This window comes from Podarcis muralis, chromosome 2 (assembly GCF_964188315.1).
Source record: "Podarcis muralis chromosome 2, rPodMur119.hap1.1, whole genome shotgun sequence".
NCBI classification, from domain to species: Eukaryota; Metazoa; Chordata; class Lepidosauria; order Squamata; family Lacertidae; genus Podarcis; species Podarcis muralis.
Window position 1 is genome coordinate 56,129,501 of NC_135656.1, and position 21,165 is coordinate 56,150,665.

The 21,165-nt window shown below is 43.6% G+C and overlaps 1 protein-coding gene across 5 annotated transcripts in view; it reads left to right on the forward strand.

Annotated features, from left to right (window-relative positions):
• The first annotated feature begins 620 nt into the window (after positions 1-620).
• ACSL6 (acyl-CoA synthetase long chain family member 6) overlaps positions 621-21,165 on the forward strand; it is a 78,471-nt gene continuing 57,926 nt past the window's right edge. Inside the window, exon 1 of one of the 5 annotated variants that reach the window (XM_077924516.1) lies at positions 621-1,036. In XM_077924516.1, the coding sequence (XP_077780642.1) occupies positions 964-1,036 (73 nt within the window). In that variant the 5' untranslated portion in view covers positions 621-963. Of the gene's footprint in view, positions 1,037-1,160; positions 1,430-20,236; positions 20,354-21,165 lie in introns of those variants that run through there. The other 4 variants (XM_028717998.2, XM_028717997.2, XM_028718001.2 and 1 more) reach the window with 4 other exon arrangements.

The window sequence follows — 21,165 nt, forward strand, 5'->3', positions numbered from 1 at the left end:
CTTCAGGATGAGAACAGAAATCGTGCAGCGGCAGCAGGAGGCCCCATTAGCTAAAGTGGTGCTTCAGGTTAAGAACAGTTTCAGGTTAAGAACGGACGTCCGGAACGAATTAAGTACTTAACCCGAGGTACCACTGTATTGGCTCACTCCACAGCAGCCGGCCTGGCTTTGTAATGTCCGAAACCAGTTGTAGAGACCCCAAAGCATATATTTGACCACTGCAGGCTTGGGTGTTTGCCCCCTGCTGGCCCAACCCTTAGGCAGAGGGAGGCAGTAGCCTCTGGCGGCTAATTGTGGGCGTCAGGAAAGTGCAACAAACTGGCCCCCTAATGCATCATTACAGTATTTTTATTCTCAGGGAGAAATGCTTTGTGGGGTCTTTTACTTTTTTAATGTCTGAGGTGCCAGGAGAGCAGCTATTTGGTAACTTAGCCTGAAGGGGAGGCGAGAGCATTTGCCTCAGAGGGCAACATGCTGAGGCGACTCCCAGCCTCTTTGTCTGTGAAGCGCCTGGCTTCTTTTGACCTTTGCCCTCCTGCAAGGCGGACTACCGGCGCCTTCTTGGGCCTCCTGCGCCTCAGCCGGTCTCCCCAAAGGGGGCGGCGGGCAAAGGCGAGGACGGGGGAGAGAAAGGAGGGCCGAGAGCTGAGCGCGGATGTCTGCCGCCTTGTACGCATGCACCGCGGCGGCAGCACGCGCGAGCCTGGCATCCTCTTAGCGCCGCCAAGCCGGGACGCGGCCTCGCCTTCTCCAAGAGGAGCCGGTGCAAAGAAGGGCGGCGGGCGCGCGGCTAAAAATAACCTCCTCTGCTGCTACTGCTGCGGGCGGGCGGGCTTGCGCCTGGGAGCAGCGAGAGCCAGCCAGTCCCCGTCGCCGCTGCCTCTACTGCTGCTGCTCCCTCAGTCACTGCAGTGAGTTTGCTGCAGTCCCCCCCTCAAGCTGCGCTCTCGCTTCAGGCCGCCCATGCTGCAGCCGGCTCCAGCAGGCATGCTCACCTTCTTCCTAGTGTCTGGTGGCTCCATCTGGCTCTTCGTGGGTAAGTCAGCCTCGGCGCTCGCTCGCTCCCCTCCCCGCCATCCCGCTCCTTCGCTTTCTCTCTCTCCCCCCCCCTCCCCACCTATCACGGGCGCCGCTTCCCATGCCCCTCGCCGCGAGGGAGAACGGAACAAAAGCGGAAAGAGACGGCGGGTGTGCGCGGGGAGGCTCCTTTTTGGAAATGACCTCAATCCAACCCTGCACACCTCTCCCGGCCTCCATGGAAGCCGCTCGTCGGCGCGTCCCGCTGCTGCTTTGAGCTGCTTCTCTCGGATCTCCTGGACATGAGCGCCGTCGCTGGGATGTGTTTTCCCCCAGACCCTCCGGAAGGACCAGGGCAGGAGAAGAGGAAGGCTGCGAGGGATGCTGCTGCCTTTGATGTCATCCTTCTGCGGTATTGGGCCCTATTGTGTGGAGGAATTTGGAAAGCTCAGCAATGCTGGGCGAGCCTGAAAAAAAAGGGAAAAGATTACATAAGTTATCTGCTGTGATTTCGCTGCCTGCACCGGGGTCAAGATGCTCTCTTTTGAGTGTATAGGGTGATGCATATGGGTGTGTGTATGGGTGCAAAAAGGAATCTGCCGTTGTGTGTGGCTGCTGCATGCAGTATTAATGATGGGTCAATGTTTTAAAGATGATGGGATCAGACAAAGAGGATTAGCGGGACCCCGGAATAGCTGCGATCCTCTTCAGCGCCTGACAGATTCAGTTTTAAATGGTGTAATCTGCTGCAATGATTTGAAATAGAACACTCTGGAGGTGAGGGAGAAGGGCAGCCTTTAGGAATCTGTAACTCCTTGTCATTTGTAGGTGATGGGTTGAGATCAACTTCTTTTTGGTGCAGAGATCTTTGCTGTGTTGAGTGGGTGTTGCTGCTGTGAAGGGAGAACCGTAGTTCACATGGGCTGGATTTTCTGGTGCTAAAATAAATGCATGGGAATTAATGCTGGGCTCCTGCCTCCTCTCCATCCGTGTAGGAGGCAACTCCCCTTTACGGCACTGAGGACACTCTGTTTCTTTCCAGGGCATGCAAAGCCACAGAAAGGCACTTAGATGTGCCAATATTTCCTCTTGCTGGCCTAAGTTGGGGTGTGGGAGGCATCATCCAAATGGCTAGCAAATTCTTTTCAGCATGGTGGAAATCTAGTGGCGCTATAATCATATTGTGGGATGGGGGAAGGAGGAAAAAAAGATTTTGTTGCCACGTCTCATGTCTTAAAAAATATAAATTTAGGAACTCATGCCAGCAATTGTTTGAAGACTTGCTTTTTTATTCTCAATATGTATGAAACACTTTGCATGTGCTCAGAGGCTTATTTCTTTGCTGTTACTTTACACATTGCCATGTCCCCCCCAGCCTTGCGGGTGAAATCTATGGCTTGAAGCCATGACAACAGAGTCCTCTTGCAGAGGCGGGGGGGAAAGGACCAATATGTATGAACTGTTGAGGTTGAGGCAACAGAAAGCAAAATTAGCTCATTTAGCAGCTCCAGCCAAGAGAGACCCTGCCCCAGCCGATGCACCACCCGGACCAGAGCTCTTTCACTTTGTCTGCTTGTATTGGTCATGTCAGCTGGCTGCAGAAGCAAAGGCTTGAGCGTGGGGCCTAACGCCAATGGGGTAAGGCAGGATAGCTTTAAGAAGGAGAAGAGTATTTCAAATGAATGTTGTTGCTGTTTTATGTAGAATTTCTCAGGGAATAAAGCATTTGTTCCCTCTTTAACTCTCGTAACATCTCATAATGCCCCGGGAAGTCTTATTCTGTAATCTTACATGGGTGGGGCTAACAGTGATACCCTTAGCGGTTGAAGCACTTTGCATGTGCTCAGAGGCATATTTCCTTGCTGTTGCTTTGCTGCTTACATTACATCTGATCCCGCACAATGGGTGACACTTGAGATATATGGCTGGGAATGTGATCTCTGCTTCGTGCCCATGTGATGAGGCGACAGCACAGCAAGGAGATAAATTACAACCTCCAGATCAACTAATTATTGCAAGGCCTGGGGGCTGTTTCTGTGATAAGTTAATGCTGGTACCCCAAAGAATTCTGCTTCTATTCATTGCAAGCAAACACTCAAAGATCTAAAACTGGTACTTGGAAGCTAAATGTTTGCCCAGTCATACTATGCCATATTCTCTTTCGGGAAAGCCCAGCCAGGCCTCTGAGTCATGCAGGCATGGAATCAATAATTGATCATTTGTAGTTAAGTATAGAGCTGCCCTTAGGGCCCCACCCCTTTTACATAAACTTTTTCTTTTCGTGTACATGCTGAGGCCCTGAAATGTAATGGAATTGTTGTTTTTAAAAATGTGTGCTGCATCTTGCCAATGACCTATCCTTTAACATTATCTCTTCTAGCTTTAGGTGCTTAGTCCTAGGTGGTTAGATTTTATTGTGTCTTGTTTTGAGGGGATGGGTTTGGGGACTCCCCTGAATAATTTTTTTTTGGGGGGGGAGCTCATGGGGGCAGAAGAGGAAACAGAAGTGCAACTGTGCCAATAGAACTCTGCTTTGAATACAAGCCTAAGTGTTTTAATAATTTCTGTATTTATTAAACTTCTACACTGCCCTCTGTCCTGAAGATCTAGGGAGGTTTACAGACACCCCAACACACAATTAAAATGATGATATTATCAAACCCACCAACTTAGAATGACATACAGCATCAGATATATTAGCTGTGCTGTTTGTTTTAAAATGGAAAGGCAGGGCAAAATTGCTTTTTATTGGAGCAACTCTGATGAAAAGTTACACGGCTCAGGTACGTCCAACAAGGCTGCATGTTGAAACATTCAAAAGGAATGTTGAAAGGCTTAGTTAAACTGTGAAATTTTCTGGCCACTGGTTTGGATGGCTTTAAAAGAAGATTAGACAAATTAATGTAAAAGCTACTAGTTGTGATGGCTATGATCTGCCTCTACATTGCTGGGAATTGCAAGTGGTGACATCCTCAGTCACAAAGAGCTGTAGCCAAGGAGAGAGAGTGTAACAATGAGCCATAGATGATGCACTAAGCCAAGCCTTGCTTTAGCTCAGGGTAGCACAGGAGTAAAAAGTGTGGGGAAGAGCAAAGCAGCTGTGAGCCTCTCTCCAGAAGCCCACAAATGGTGCTGGTAAGCCAAGGTTTGAGGTTGTATAAACCATGTCATAACCATGTTTTCAACACCCACCCCAGGAACAGCCCAAGTTTTGGAAAACAGCTAATACCAATGTACCAAAATAGCCAGTGTAGTGTCCTCTATATGTTGTTGGACTACAGCTCCCACCAACCCTAACCATTAGCCATGCTGGCTGGGGCTGATGGGAGATGAAGTCCAACCAGTAGCAGTAGGTGGGGCTGCATTGCTGCTGTTGGTTACCAAGAGGGGGGAGAGACAAGTGAGCAGGGAGTTCAGGTTCTGTGTTGGGAGCATTGGATTGGCTCCGGTGCTGCACCAACACTGTACTGCACTCCTCACTGTCCACCCTCTTGACAACCGGCAGTCTTACGCAGTGTTGGGAAGCCAGGCCAGCAGTACAGCCCCATCTGCATCCTCATGCTGGCTGTTTCTGAGTCGAAAGGTTAGGAAACTGTACTAGATGTTTTGAATGAGCAGCTCGTTGTTTATTGTAAACCATCATTCTGCTCACAAATATGGCAAAGCTGCTTATAATTCCTCAGTGGTGAAGGGAAAGCACTGCAGGTGGTGAGCGTTTCTCTCATCTTTCCTATTATTTTATAAATTCCAGCCCCAGAAAACAGATTGTTTGAAAGAACCTGGTTTAAACGAAGCCCAAGAGTTTAGCCAGTACTACTAACTTGGTTGGACTTTCATGGTATGTGAAACCGGGGGTGGAGATGCTGCAGGATTAATCGATGCAATCCTTTATCACAGGGGCAGGGAACCTTTGGATTTTCAGATGTTATTAGACTACAGTTGCCATCAGCCCAGACCAGCACAGGCAGTGCTCAGGGGTTTTGAGAGCTGTAGTCCAACAACATCTGATGGGACACAAATTCTCCAACCCTGCTCTAAGACTTGGAGCATGCTCACATTCCCACCTTATAGCACAGTGAAGCTGTTTTCTATGCATTTCACAGCTCCCCCTCCCCCCATCTCTACACATAAGCATGGTTTCAATTCAGTTGTCTGTGTATGCACCAGGGAGTGCTGAGGACACAGATGTTGTTACCCCAAGCAGAGGTGTTCACACCTTGGCTGGAGTCTAAGGACTCCTGGCAGTAAGATGCTTGTTTGACATAGAACAGTAATAGCTCACAAGAAAGTACAGGATACTTAAGCATTTTGGACAAGGTCATGTAAATCCAGCACTGGAAGCAAAGCCAGTGCATAGTAAATGGGAATGTGAACACAGCCTAAGTTTTATTGGTTTCTTCTCCCTCCCTTCTCCTTTTATCATATAGCTTTAGTTCTGTTAAATGCTCCAAGGCTGAAGAACTAAATGCCCTTGAAAAGGATGATACAGTTTCAGTGTCCCTCTACAGCTGCTATAATGAAAGGGAAGCTTAAACTAGAGATTTGTAGTATTCATGTCACACATATTTGTTAACATGGGTGAACTAATTAAAAACATTGGCAAAGGTTAAGCACTGATCCATGCTTAGACTGCAGTCCTATAGCTTACCAGAGAACACTGCCTTTACCCATTGGCACTCCTGCTGTTTTTTTATTATTTAATAATTTTTTGTTCCCTGAATAATCAAGATACAGGCGATATAGAGCTTTTTAGCTCAATTCTTGAATTAGCTGTGAAAGAGATGTGAAGCAGTTCAGATGTTTCAGCTGGTGTAATATGATCATGCTAACCCATCTCTGTTAACAGTTGGGCAGCAGCCGTCTGCACTAGCTGACGTTTCTACGTGGACATCTCTGCATAAACCACATCACAGTAATCTGATCTAGAAGTAACTGAAGCATGAATGACAGAAGCCAGTCTCTGTCTTCCAGCAGTGGGTGTCTCAACCAAAACTAATCAAAGGCATTATAGGTCACAGGGATTCTGGGTGTAATGTCAAGTACTGAAGTTTACCTAAGCTTCAAAGTGAATCTTTAGGAACAGTACGATTCTAACCAAAGCAATTTAACCTGCCCACAGGTGTCTCACTCCCCAAATGTTACCAACTCTGTCTAATCTGGATTGGCTGTGTTCACTTTCATCCAGTCCCTCACTGATCCTAGATGCTAATTCAGGGCACCACGGTCTTTGTGGGAGTTGCTAGAAGGGTGAGATAAAGGTGTGGGGCAGGTAAGGACATGTAAGGTAAGGACAATTGGGAGCTTGCTGATTAGACAGTGATCCCCACGGGGGGATCGGCGACACTAAGAGGTTCCCCACTGGTAACTCCCTAGTAGAGTTGAGGGGGCTCATTGTCCAGAAGCCCCTTTGAAGATGAGCTTTCATTGGCAATCTGCCTTCATATAGCCATGCTCTCTCTGCTTGCAGCAGGTATGGTTTGGATGCAAACCATCGGTGCAAATGGACTTCAAATGTCCTCACTGTGACCACAATTATAGTAAGACCCTTTTGAACTCTGACAGGTGGCCAGGTCTGCGTACCTGACAGTCATGTGATATCCTTATGACATGTGATTGACAACCACCCACCAAAGTGGAGTTGAGGCTGTTTCTCTCTTGTGGCACAAACCCACTTCTGAACAAAAAAGGAGATATTTGAATGTTTGCAGTAAGGAAAGTTAAGGGGAAATGCACTGGTAAGTGTGGGATAACAATTGACTTGATGCAACATCATTTAACCCTTTGTAAACAAATGAAAATGAATGCTTCTGAAGGCAACCCTGTTTAGGGAAGTTTTTAATGTTTGATGTTTTATTGTGTTTTTAATATTCTGTTGGGAGCTGCCCGGAGTGGCTGGGGAAATCCAGCCAGATGGGCGGTGTATAAATATTATTATTATTATTATTATTATTATTATTATTACTTGCCAGAAGGGAGAGGAACAAGGTGGTGGTGCAAACACACCAGAAGGAGCTCTGCTGATGCCTTTGCACTGCACCAACCTCCCTGCTGCCTCCTCTACTCCCTCCCATTAAGCAACTGTGACCCATTTGCTGGGAAGCTGGTGTAGCTGCTCCACCCCACCCAGCAAGCCACTTCTAATTGGGTCGCTTATTAGTTTAATGCTGTATATGTTTTAACTGATTACATCACAAATGGTAAGCTGCCTTGGGGAAAATATAGCATTTTGAAAGGTGGCTCAGAAATTTCTTAAATAAATAAGAAACTCCAGGGGAACTTTCTCACTGCAATTCTAAAAGCTACAACTATTTCTAAATTTGAAATCAGCCTTTCTGTCTCTTTATTCAAATAAAGATTTATATGTTAATATATGGATAGAATAAAAAGTAATAATGACCACTGTGTGATAATCATTGAGGATCCCAATAGTTTCTCATTCACAAATGAATAACAGGAATCTTCTGTATTTCTGATAATATAGCTTAAAGTTGGGCTTTGATTATCCTTTCTTTCCACTAGGGGGAAGTGCGTTCTGCAACTTGGATTGGTGCAAGCTCTCTTGAGTTTTCCACAGTAATCTTTTGCAGACTTTACCCAACTGCCCCATCAGTTTCCCTAGACACTAGTGTACAGACCCGGCCCAGCTGAGCAGGTTCCTAATACTAAGTTTTAATTAAAAAGCAGCTACAGGGATTAATTGCCAAAAAGGTTTTCATAGCACCAGAGTCCCTTAGCTGGAGTCTTAAGCTTTTGCCATAATTATTATTTGCCCCCTGTTTATTATTGTTCTCATTATTAACTTGTGATGTACATTGAGATTCTCAAGGAAGATTGGGATTAAAGTATAATACTGACAACAGTATTAGTAATAATCATAGTAACGCCTCCAAATCCTTGTTATGGGCAGGACAACTTTTATTCTTGTCTCTCTCCTCTCTCCAAACACATATGAACAGGGACGCACACAAAAATTGTTTGCATAAGTTGAGCTGCTAAATCCTAAAACTGTTTTTGTTGAATTAGTAAACATTCATGTTTTTAGGTGCCCTTTAGAAGAAGTTACCATTGGAACAGTGTTTTTGTGTGTTGTGGTAAAAGGTTTACAGGGAATATTGTTCCTTACTTACATGACTCAGTGTCCTCTTTATAAGGATCTTTGTGAAAAGTATTTGTTTGAATTTAGTCCTACAACATTTTTTCTTAAAGCTATTGCATTTATATGGTTTTTGCTGTTTGAGAATGAAAACTATGTTACTTTGCGTGTTTCCTTTTGTGCTGGCCAGGAAATTAAGAGCCCGATTTGTTACTTCAAGTCTAAATGCTCCTTTTGTTTTTGTTATGGCTTACAGCTAAACAATAAGCTTGTTACTACTTCTTACTTGAGAGTAAGTCTCAGTGAACGCTATGGGACTTACTTCTTCTGAAGGATGTATAGGACAGCAGTGTTAATGGCTTACTACTTGGTCTACAATGACAGGATGTTACTGGAGCCTCCACACCTGGCACTGCTGTGGATTTTATTTATTTAATAGTTTTTATACCATCTTTCAAAATACATTTCTGAAGCAGCATATATGATATAAAACTACTACCATTAAAATATATAATAAAAGAAATAAAAATGATAAATGCAAAGTAAAAAAAATCAACAGTAGAGGAGTGGAAAAAGGAGTGTTAGCAGATTCAGTTTTTGAAAGCACAACAGAAAAAAATTCTGATGGTTGTGCAAAGGGAGCAAAACATTGTTAGCCTCTGCTACACACCCACACCCACCTAGAAAACATCAGAACGAGAACCCATTGAAAATTCATTTTAAGCCAGTGCTGGCGGGGGTGGGTGGATGACTGCTCTGAAAATACATGGGCATCAATTAGTGGTTCTGGCAACATGAGGCCTGAGGATTGTGTCAAAATGGCACATTCTATTTTCTATTAGTGGTGTTACTGCCAGAAACAATGTGATGTCAAGGGATGGCTGGTTTGGGAGTTGTAGATAGAGGGCAGGATTTAATAGGATTTTGTGCTCATTGTGGTGGTGCTTAGTAGTGCTAACATCCTGAGGAGATAATCTTGAAGTTGTGAAGGAAATATCTCCCAAAGTTTCCAGCTAACATACAAGCAACAAGCCCAAATTTATATTTTTCCAGATACCAAAATTTCCCTATTAAGGAGGTTATTTGGAAGACCAAATGCAAAGTGTGTTTCTGCTTAACACACACACACACACACACACACACACACACACACCTAACATGAATTTATATTCATAATGCCAGGGATTCCTTATAAAGAGTATCTTAATATAGTACTCAGTGATGCAGTCATCAGAATTAAGTGATGGTAAAGTCCCACCTCAGTTCTGTGGGATTTGGGGAGCATGTGTCTTTGGCTCTACAGCAAAAGAAGGCAGGTGGTTTAGTAGTTTGGATTGTGGCCACTTCCCTCCTCACCTGAAATAAAACATTCCTTTAAAACCAGATCTGTGCATGTTCATGGGTACTGTATACATTGATATGATTGGAGGCGACACCATTTGGTGCTCTGCCTCGGGCAACAGGAACATAGGAAGCTCCCTTTAATTCATCCGGTTCAGTGTTGCCTGCACTGACTGGAAGCAGCTGTCCAGGGTTTCAGACCCCTTCTCCAGGGGTCTTTCCTAGCCCTACCTGGAGATGCTGGAGATTGAACATGGGACGTTCTGCATAGAAAGCAGATACTCCATCAGTGAGCTATGGTGGTTCCCTATATAAGTTTTGGGCAGGCGCTGCTCCACTGCAGCAGCACATTGCAGAAGAAGATTAGTAGCAGTGGGGTGGGCAGGCTGCTTTTCAACTAATCTGTCATTACTGATTTTTATCACTGGGAACCCTTGAAAAGCTTCTAGAAAACCCCAAGGTTTCCTAGAACACAGATATAAACCGGCTAATTTGCATCATTACTCTCCTATCCTTTGTATCTTCCTATTTTTTTCCTTCTCTTAAACCTTGCAAGCCTTGAGGCATTTACTCTCCTGTTTGCTTGGTTTTCATAGACAGCTTCATGTGTGTGGGACTCATGGAAATACATTTTCTAAACCACATGCTTGCCCTTACTTCTCTCTCTGCACCCTCCCCCGCCCCTCCCCAAGCTAGGCTTGAATAATGAAAATAGAGGCCCAGCTTAGGAGACAGATGGCAAAACTGAATTAACTGAATATCCACGGAAAGAGTAACTGATTTGAACTCATGCCAAAGGCAAGGAATGCAACTATGTTGCAGTGGAATGGGAACAACATACAGTATATCACTGTGTTGTTGCTTCAGCCACAAAACAGGTGGAATTTGCTGCTGCAAGTTCCCTTGTATGCACATTCCTGAGTGGCTATGCAAAGTTTGTGATTAAATTTAATTGAATTTCAACAGTAATATAATGCAGAACAGAAGTGAAAGTTGCTGACTTTCAATGCATTCACATTTTTACTGTTTGAGTTGGTTTAAATTAATTTGAGTCCAGAATGAGGTAGGTTAGGCTGAGACACAGTTAATGGCCCAGGGGTCACCCAGTGAGCTTCATGGCCAAGTGCGGATTTGAACCCTGGTCTCCCAGGCCCTAGTCTGACTTGCTCTTGTTATGTAAAGCATGATGTTGGAGAGTGGTTTTATGTAGTGACAAAGTTTGCATCTTTTAAGATGAAATGTAGGGCGGTACATATTAGCATTCTCTATCTTGTATGCAAACACATACACCCACAAAAAAGCAAGTAGCAAGCCAGCCATTAATCTATTTCTACAGCAGAAGTTTAGAATAAAGCTGATTACTTTTAAGTTCCTGGCTGGCGTCAGGTTCCATGATGACGGCATCTCCACCAGCACCTTGAGAGATCTAACAATAATAGTTGTTGCTATTGCAAGAATGAGGCTACGAGAGCCACCCATCGCTTGCAATCTGCACCTGCTCTTGTTTCAACAGCACTGCTGGATTTGTGCTGATCATGCCAAAACCCAGGAAAAACTTAAATTTCCTTAGTGTGAGGCTACCACTGGGTTGTCTAGCCCTATGCAATAAGAGACAAAACTTCCACAAAATGCACCCTTGCCATAAAGCACCCTTGAAAACAAATATGCTTGCTAAAGAGGCATGTTCAGATGATCAAGTATTTTTGCCACACTGGATTTAGGCCCAAGTATTTAAAAGGCCTCGTTTAGTCTCCTGTATGGATTTGCAACATTTTTGAGTAATTCCTTCCATTGCTGAAGCCCAATAAGTCATGTTCGTTCCCTCCCTCCTTTCTCTTCTCTTGTGTGGGCCAGTAGGTTCCACTTTACACTGCTTGATGCACTATGTTCCTTCACAAAGAACACAGAGTAAGGCAGGCAAATACAGTCCACACTGATCAACTCCCACCCAGGAACCAATGTCCCCACAGTGGAAGGACATGGGGGTCCAGAATTGGCCTCCACAGTCACTTATGGACTCACTATTAAAACCATATTTATGGAAGACAATCTTACTCAGCTACAAGCTATCACCAAAGAAGAAGAAGAAGAAAGCACCCTGAACACAAATCTGGTTTCAGGGCAGTTTACAAAACTAGTTTACTAGATTAGTAGTAAACTAGTAAAACAGATTTTTTAGTAGACTCTGTCTTTCCAAAATTATTTTGCAGATGTCAGGTGATCTAGGTGTTTGTTTTAACGTATGTCTAGGTAGGAAACATAAATTATTTGTTGCATTTGTGAAGGCATTTAGTTTCATAATTGGCCTTCCTAGTATACTTGTTGACAAAACAGAGGCGAAAGAAGATCCTGTTACAACCTTGAAACAAACACACACACATTCTTTCTCTCTCTCTCTCTCTCTCTCTCTCTCTCTCTCTCTCTCTCACACACACACACACACACACACACACACACACAGACTTAAAACTATGAACCTCCGGATTGAGTGAACGAAAATAACCTCTTCGCTGCACTTGAGTGTAATGCTTAAGCCCTAATTTTATTTTCTTCTGAAAGGATTTTTTGTTGTCCATTGACAGCAGCTTTATTCTGGCAGGATTTTTTCTGCCAACTATCTGAATAATAATATTGTTTAAAAAAATCCTTTCAGTTCACAGGCTGCTGAGGGTGGTGTGATACTGTGATCTGCCAACACCGATTCAGGCTTGTGTTTCATTCAGAGAAGCTATTTGCATATTCTCTGTTCCCCCTGTTTGCTCAAACACGTCTGAAAAAGCAAAGTTCTCAGCCATTGAGGTTGAAGAATGAGCGGTCTGGTAACTCAGCTGAGCTTTAATACTTCCCATACTTGTTACTTGTTTTACCATAGAGAGAAGTTCTGAGGTATCGGTTAAATTCATAACAATTCTCAAGAAATTATTTTCAAAAAGGAGAAAGAAAAGCAGCGTTCAACAGATGGGAAAAGAGAGGACTGTACCTCTGTCAAGTCTAAAGGCCAGCTAATTGGCAATCCATTTGCACAAACTAAAAATTTGTAAAAAAAAATTAATACTTTTCGTACCATATTAGAATTAGTCTGAAAAGTGAAAATGATTGGCGGTTCTAGGGTCAGGATGGATCAACAAAAGGAAATTCTTTTTCACACAATACAGAATAAACGTATAGAATTCCCTACCATAGCATGTGGTGGTTTTAGACAAATTTCTGGATAAAGCTATGACCATGGACTGTTAAGTAGAATCTCCATGCTTAGAGTAATATTCCACTGACATAGAGGTGCGCCCAATGTTTTCCTGTGAACATTTTAGGCACAAAAAGGTGGTAGGGAGGGGTCTAATTCATTTTCTGAAATACCCTCCAAAGCTTTCATGCAACCAATCAGATTTGACTGTGTGAGGACATCACTGAGGGTAAACAAAGCCAATTCAGAGTAAGAGCAGTACTTCCTGAATGTGTCTTGTTTCTTATTCAGGAATTTGAATGCAAAATTGGAAATGTTTCTGAATCTTGAGCAGATTTCAGGTGAATCTTGTGAATATTCATTTCAATGATGGACTGCCCCATCCAGTTGTTTTCTTGGTCAGTTGCAGTATGAATATAACTACTTGTTATTAACATAGAGGGGGATAGGTTTTACTGGCTCTGTGTATAGTGTTGGGTTTTTTTTTTTAGGCGAGCCCGGTCTCCATCAAGATTCTCCTCCACCTCTTTTTGTGCCATGTATCATTTTTTTTGTGTGGTTTTTGTATGCCTGATCAGACAAATCATAGAATTTTATTGCTGGAAGGGAACCAAAGGATCATCTAGTCCAGGTCAGCCTAATAATACTGGCCCACATGACTGCTCTATCTCAACATCTCGCAACACCCAGCAGAGCCACAGAAAGAAGCCCCTGAATCTAGTGCTGCGTGGGTATATGCCGGGCAGCTGATGATAGAACTGAGATGTTTGAAGACGCATGGAATAAGCTTCTTCCCTTTCAAAACATTTAATTTGCATATGAGGCTATTATTGTCTGATTCCAAGCCTGTTTGTGCTGTATGTAGGGTCAATGTAGTTCTTTAGGAACCCTGACATATTTCATGGCGGGGTGGAATGCTGTTGTGATTGTTCACCTTTAGTCATGCCTTTTTGATACTATTTCTCCCTTGATTTGCTTCCATTTGAGCTCTGTTTCCCCTCCCCCTTGTTTCATTCAAAGGATTACGTACATCTTTTCTCCTTCATTGAGTGATCTCAGCTGCCCACGTACAGAAATACTGGTGGGCATGCCCCAAATGGCGAAGGAGTCATGGGTGGGACAAAAACACATGGCCCAGGTACATTCTGGAAAGCAGTAGAATAGCAACAGATGACCCATTTGCTATGTAAAGCCCCGAATCTGGAAGCACCCTGTGCGTCTGTCAAGTGGTGCAAGTAAACAGTAAGGGGTCAGGATATAAACGGCAGAGCACAATACTTGTTGCCTTGCAAGCCAAGTAAGGTAAAGGTAAAGGACCCCTGACAGTTAAGGCCAGTTGCGAACAACTCGGGGGTTGCAGCGCTCATCTCGCTTTACTGGCGGAGGATGCCGGTGTTTGTCCGCAGACAGTTTTTCCAGGTCATGTGGCCAGCATGACCAAGCTGCTTCTGGCGAAACCAGAGCAGTGCATGGAAACGGTGTTTACCTTCCCGCCAGAGCAGTACCTATTTATCTACTTGCACTCTGATGTGCTTTCGAACTGCTAGAGCAGGGACCGAGGAGGAGCAGGAGCAGGGACCGAGCAACAGGAACTCACCCCGTCGCGGGGATTTGAACTGCCGACCTTCTGATCGGCAAGCCCTAGGTTCAGTGGTTTAGACCAAAGGACCACCTGCGTCCTTTTGCAAGCCAAGTATATGATGTCAATTCAGGTGTACCAATTCAGGCTTCCGGTAAACAGATTCCTTTTGTAATATAATTTTACAACATGAAAAATGAAGTATTGTTCAGAGATGTATACTCAGCAGTTGCAATTGCTTTGCCAACACATTTTACAGTACTTAACAGTACTACAAGGAGCTATCAGCAGAGGCAGTTGTAACTCTATGTGCTAATTTATGTGTTTTTTACACTGGGAAGACATATTAGAGTATGAGCACTAAACTCCAATTCACATTCAGCCAGTAATCTATTTTTAAAACACTGTTTTTGATAGAAGTTGTTACCCTCTTGATATCACATTTTCATATTGTTCCTAACAAAAGTGTTGTCATATCCAAGCACCTCTGCTGTTAGTGTTGCCACCTTTTTTCCTGTGACTTTTACATTGCCTTTCTTTATTATTTATGTCCCATATCATGAGTGGGAATGCTTTCAGTGCAGCTGACAGCTGGTACTCCCCCCAAAAAAAAATCAATGGAAAAGAATAACAACCAATTCTATATATAAAAAAATAGTTAAAAATAGTTCCAGTATTTACTTTTGCAGACTAGGATAAGGATATCCATTTAAAAAACATGATGGAGAAAGTCTTTAGCAGGTGCTGACAAGACAATAGAGGGAGGCATAAAGGGTGGGTGCCACCACACTAAAGGCTCCATTCAGACATGGTGCAGAACAGATCTCCTAATAAGATGGTGTCTGCAAGAGGGCCCTGTCCTGCAGAACACAGTGAGCGCAATGCAAAACTAAACTAAGTGCATAAAGGTAATTTGACCCAAACCTTTTGTAATTAGGAGGTAAGAAAAAATGGTTGTAATGACTACTTTGTTTATAGATTACAAATATTTACTAAGTATATTTTTTAAAAGAGAAGAAAAATTTCACGAAACTTTTCTCACCTTTTCTACTCCATGCAAAGAAAAGCTTCACCGCCTTTGCCTGTGAAGTTGCTGTTAAAGGTCCGGAAGCAGGTCTTAATTGGCTACCCTAGAGAGCCATTTTGGTGTAGTGGCTACAATGTCAGACTAGAAATGGAGAGACCAAGGGTTCAAATCCACCCCCCCCCCCCGGTAGCCATAAAGCTCACTGGGTGACCTTGGGCTACTGACCTCCCAGGGTTTGTCCAGCAAAACAACCAGCAATTTTCAAGTGGCCATGGGGTGGAGGGCTGGGAACACCTGATCTGGACAATGGCTTACTTACTGTGACAGTGACTTACTGTGGATGAGCAGCCTGGTAGGGCATGCTGCTCAAGTAGCCCTTGCCGTGCTCCTACCTTTGCCAAACAGTTTCTAAAAGCAGCTACTGAAAGCTAGGACTAAACTTAAACTGCTGAAGCTAACCCATCAAATAAAATAGAAATTCTTCCTTCCTTATTCAGCTCCACTGGTTACCATTAATAGCCTAATGAATGCATTTTATTTCTCTCACGTCCTAGCTGCTTTGCATCAGTGTTCTCTGCCTGCTGCAATTACCTTCTATTTGCAATGTTTTTTGTTTTGTTTTGCTGGTAATAGCTGTCCTGTTATCTCATCCGGTTATTTCATGCAGTGAGTAAGGAAGTATGAGAAATGCTTAAATCAGAACAAGCCTTTCAAGCCTCATCAACCTTTAGAATTCTTTGAGTGCTATATACATATGTAGATAGGGGTGATCTGCTAGCCATTACAGTATATAGTTGGACTTCCAAATGGCTTTCAGCAAAGTTCCTTCCCAGCTGCTGAGTAAACTTAGCAGCCAGGTGCTTTTATGGATTTGGAACTGGTTAAATAACTGGTAGCAGGTGGTTTCCATAATGGAGTAAAGAAGGCAGTGGAGTTCCCCAAAGAGCTGGACTAGGACTGGTGGTCTTTTAACGTTCATGAATAACCTGGAGTCAGGGATGAGAACCAAATTAGCTAAGGTTAAGGTTACATCAATATGAAGAGTGTGGAATTGATATATTGGGTTGACGTGACCCCCGCTAATTGATTTGCGATCCTCAATTAGCTATTTATGGCTGCCCGGCACACTTCCCTGCCAGACTCTGTTCCGTCTCCCGCAGCTCTTCAGTCACGCCTCAGCAGAGAAAAACACAGCGGTGAAAAACTGTCACGTCCTTTGACAAACACACACAGAGTCCAGGTTTGTCCATTTTCAGTTCTTTATTCCGACATTCCCCAGGGATCTCCTGGGCTCACCGCAGCCATAAGGAAACTGCGACTTTCCCCCTCAAAGACCCAGGAGGAAGAGAACAGAAACTCCTCCCAGCTCCTCCCAGCTTCTAAAAGCTGACGTCAGAATGTTGAGGCATCATGGGAACTTCTTAACCAGTTAAGTTCCAAACCTCACAAAGAGCTCCAGAAGGATCTCACAATACTGGCCTTGTTTACATGTCACAGTAAGTTGTGAACATGCAGATGATTCCTACTTTGCTTCTCTCCAGCAGTCAAAACAAGCCACAGTCCTTAGTGCTTCGTGTTAGGTGGGAACTGGGGATTGTAGAGAACCCAAGGTTTGGCTTTGGCTTTCCAGTTGTGGTTTGTTTGAGCAGTTTGTTGACCAGGTGCTGCTGACTGTTGATGGGCCACTTCAAGACTTCTCTTTACAGTTCCTAGTCTTGGACTGGACAGCCCTCTAACAGGGGACACCTTCGAAGAGACAATAGTTTTCTGACAGCCCCTCCAAACAGAGGATTGTAAAGTGTGATGCGTGGCCACTCTGAGCAGGAGCATAGGAGCCAAAGAAGAACCTGGCTGGATCAGGCCAAACAGGTCCAACATCCTGTTCTCACAGTGGTCAACCAGATGCCCATGGGAAGTTGGCAAGCAGGACCTGAGTGCAACAGCAGTCTGCTGTTGTATGGCATTAACTGGCCCAATGCGTGAATGAGTGAGACAAAAGTATGTGCAATTAAACATAAGGAATTGCAAAACTATGGTAAAAGGAAGAGAAAAGACCATTCTATTATATTTACACTAGTGGAGTTTAAACTGGTTGTGAGTACCCAGAAAGAGAGCTATTTCTTACATCGGGGAAGGGAATCTAGCTGTTGTACCAGATCCTTTTAACCCCAGCCTCATGTAGGCCAAGTCTGAAAGACAGGAGGCTGCCTACCTGTCAATCACCTGACATCACAATGGCATTGGCTGAACACTTTAGGCCACACAGTTTTAGGCCACACAAATACAAGACCACTTTAGGCCACACAAATACAAGATGGGTGACACCTGGCTTGAGAGCAGTACATGTGAAAAGGATTTAGGAGTCTTGGTTGACCACAAACTTGACATGAGCCAACAGTGTGATGCGGCAGCTAAAAAAAGCCAATGCAATTCTGGGCTGCATCAATAGGAGTATAGCATCTAGATCAAGGGAAGTAATAGTGCCACTGTATTCTGCTCTGGTCAGACCTCACCTGGAGTACTGTGTCCAGTTCTGGGCACCACAGTTCAAGAAGGACACTGACAAACTTGAACGTGTCCAGAGGAGGGCAACCAAAATGGTCAAAGGCCTGGAAACGATGCCTTATGAGGAACGGCTAAGGGAGCTGGGCATGTTTAGCCTGGAGAAGAGGAGGTTAAGGGGTGATATGATAGCCATGTTCAAATATATAAAAGGATGTCACATAGAGGAGGGAGAAAGGTTGTTTTCTGCTGCTCCAGAGAAGTGGACACGGAGCAATGGATCCAAACTACAAGAAAGAAGATTCCACCTAAACATTAGGAAGAACTTCCTGACAGTAAGAGCTGTTCGACAGTGGAATCTGCTGCCAAGGAGTGTGGTGGAGTCTCCTTCTTTGGAGGTCTTTAAGCAGAGGCTTGACAACCATATGTCAGGAGTGCTCTGATGGTGTTTCCTGCTTGGCAGGGGGTTGGACTCGATGGCCCTTGTGGTCTATTCCAACTCTATGATCCTATGATTCTATGAAATCGAACCACATAAGGAAAATCACAGCACTCTGTAAGCTCTGACAATCAGCTGATCTTTGGTAGCTTAAAGTCCCTTTTTAGCCCAGGTGCATCTTTACCTGCCCCACACCTGGCATAGAGAACAGGTCAGGTAGGGAGAGCTGGTGGGCATAACTAGGCCCATGGACTGGAAGTCCGCCCATCTGTACTATCTGAAAATGTTATTGTATGTTTGTATCACAGTCAGTGTGAATCTATGGGTTGCTTTCTTTGTACTGCATCCCTGTCTTTAACAACAGTCTTGTTACTCAGAAGAAAACCCTAAATTTCTGGCTGGATCGTTTATATATACAGTGGTACCTCAGGTTACATACGCTTCATGTTACAGACTCCGCTAACCCAGAAATAGTACCTCGGGTTAAGAACTTTGCTTCAGGATGAGAACAGAAATCGTGCTCCGGCGGCGCAGCGGCCCCATTAGCTAAAATGGTGCTTCAGGTTAAGAACAGTTTCAGGTTTAGAACAGACCTCCGTAACAAATTAAGTACTTAACTCGAGGTATCACTGTATAAGGTAGCAAACCCAGCAGCAATTGGCAACTTTGCAAGCAGCCACTTTAGCCCTGCTTTATGATGTGTGGACATTAAGAGGTGGTAATATTTCTTTCCATTCTGTGAAAATGTTTCAGATGCGTTCTCCTTTGCAAAATAGAGATAACAGGAAACTGCTGTCTTAGTTCAGCACTCCCCCCCCTCCTGCTCTTTGTTTTTTAATACATATGGAGCAGCCATTACCCTCTCTCTAGCGTTAGGTTTGCAGACTTGTAGTGTGTGGCTTCTTTCAAAATGCAATGGAGGTAATTTAACATCTTTGAGGGTTATTTGAAGCTAATTCTATTTTAACTGTCTGGAGGTGAAGTTATTAGTTTATTTGGAGTAAAATGCACTCTAGATAAAGTAGCAGTGGTCCTGGAGTCCCAGAAGTATTGGAGATGCATGTAGATAGTTGAGGTGGCTGTTCCAATTGGAAACACTACCCTTTGGGGGGTTTTGGGGAGTGGGATGGGGGTGGGGAAGAGAGCTGCCTTTTTTCATGTGAGAGGTGTTTATAAACTGACTAGTGTAAAACTAAGACATAAGATGCCATTTCTTCATTAACTGAAACACTAGGAATGTGGGCCAATTCTGTTATTAAAGAATGTTGCAGTCTTTTAAATTAACTGGGACTTGTCAGGTAGGCAGAAAAGTATGTTTAAAAAAAGCACAGTCATTCTCCTTTCTTGTTTGTTCAGATAGATAGTAATGGCACTGTAAACCTTTTTAGTATGTTTAAAATCTATAGGGCATAACTGTTGCTGCTTTTATGCTGAAGTTGATGGAGACTTTTGTGTAATGTGGAAGTTTGTATATTCCTTTACCAGTAGAATGTGTGCATAAAAGAATCCCCACCTTAAGGCTTCTGATTCTTAAAAAGTAATGTACTGTAATCAGAAGACATTCGCCAGGTACAACTTCTCCAAGCATGTAGATTATGACTTACTATGTGTTCAGATGAAGCAGTTGTTAAAGTCATGCAAGCAGGAACCAATTAAAAAAAAAGAGCAACTGTACATATGTGACAACAGCATTTCCTAAATACAAACTACTAAACTGTCCTTGAAACACTTGCTCTTTAAATTTATGTAAAGTAAACCAAATGGGATAGCAAGGGCTACCTACCAAATGCTGGTGTTAAAATATTCCCTAATCATGCTAGCAATGAGTAAGCATTCTTAGCAAATACCTGGCCATATTCTTGGAACATAGGTTCTCAGCTCCAAACTGATTAGGCCAGCTGCGAAAGACCCATAAAAAAAAGAAGAGAGGCAGAAAACTTGTTCATTTCAGAAGTGTAAGCCAGTTGCACCCATTTATCTTCGACATGCATTTGGTGTGGGGAGGAGGACTTATCTGCTGGCTCCTGTTCCCATTTGTGCTCCTGTGTTGAGAATATTCCAAGGATGTTTGAAGAAGGGACTTTAGTTATTTTGCAAAGAGAATAATATTTCAGCACATGGCTGACAATGCAGTCTCAGAAGCAGCAGGGTTCCTAAGCCACTGCACAAAGGTAAGGACATGAATTTAACCATTTTTTTAGGTTAGAGACAGTAAATAAGAAGCTGGAACTCGAACAGAGCCACAGAAGCACTACAATATCATTTAAAAGTATTTCCTACGGAGAACAATAACAGAGAAGCTGCTATATATATTTTCTCTTACCATATGAATAATTCCAGGCTTTGTTTGAGCTAGGGTTCAGCAGCCTCTTCTCCAGAACCTATTTACACTGCTAGGGTTTAGCCCTGAAATGTGCAGTAGAAAGTGCCTTTGAGAATATGCAGAGTCCTTTTCTTTTGTCACCTAATGCCCACCAGCAGTCCTTCTCTGTGTTTATGGATACAGGCATAAGTCAGGCAGCTTAACTCCAGGAACTCTTGTGTTGGAAATTAGCACCAAACAAGCCTTATCATATGAACTCAGTAGACTTAAAAGCAACAATACCTCACCACCTGTTGCTATAGAAAGGTTGAATTTCTTTAGGTAGTAATTCCCCAGGTGGCTAGTTGTGTGTGAATAGATGAGCACAAAAGACAATGTGTTCACCTGCAGAAACAATGAATACTTCATCAAACCCAAAGCATTTGCTCTTCAGCCGTGACTTTGGCTAGTTGTAATTTTAATATCCTGCTGCATTAAACAACACTTGACAGTCGGGAGTGCATACACTCACAACAGTCTTTTTTTCTCAGTGGGGGATCTGAATAACACAACAGGAAGCTAGTTAGCCCTTGAATGTTTGATTCCTCCTAAAGAAGCCTGCCAATTCACACACACCCCATCTAGCAAAACATCGTAATAAAAAACAACAACCATTGAATT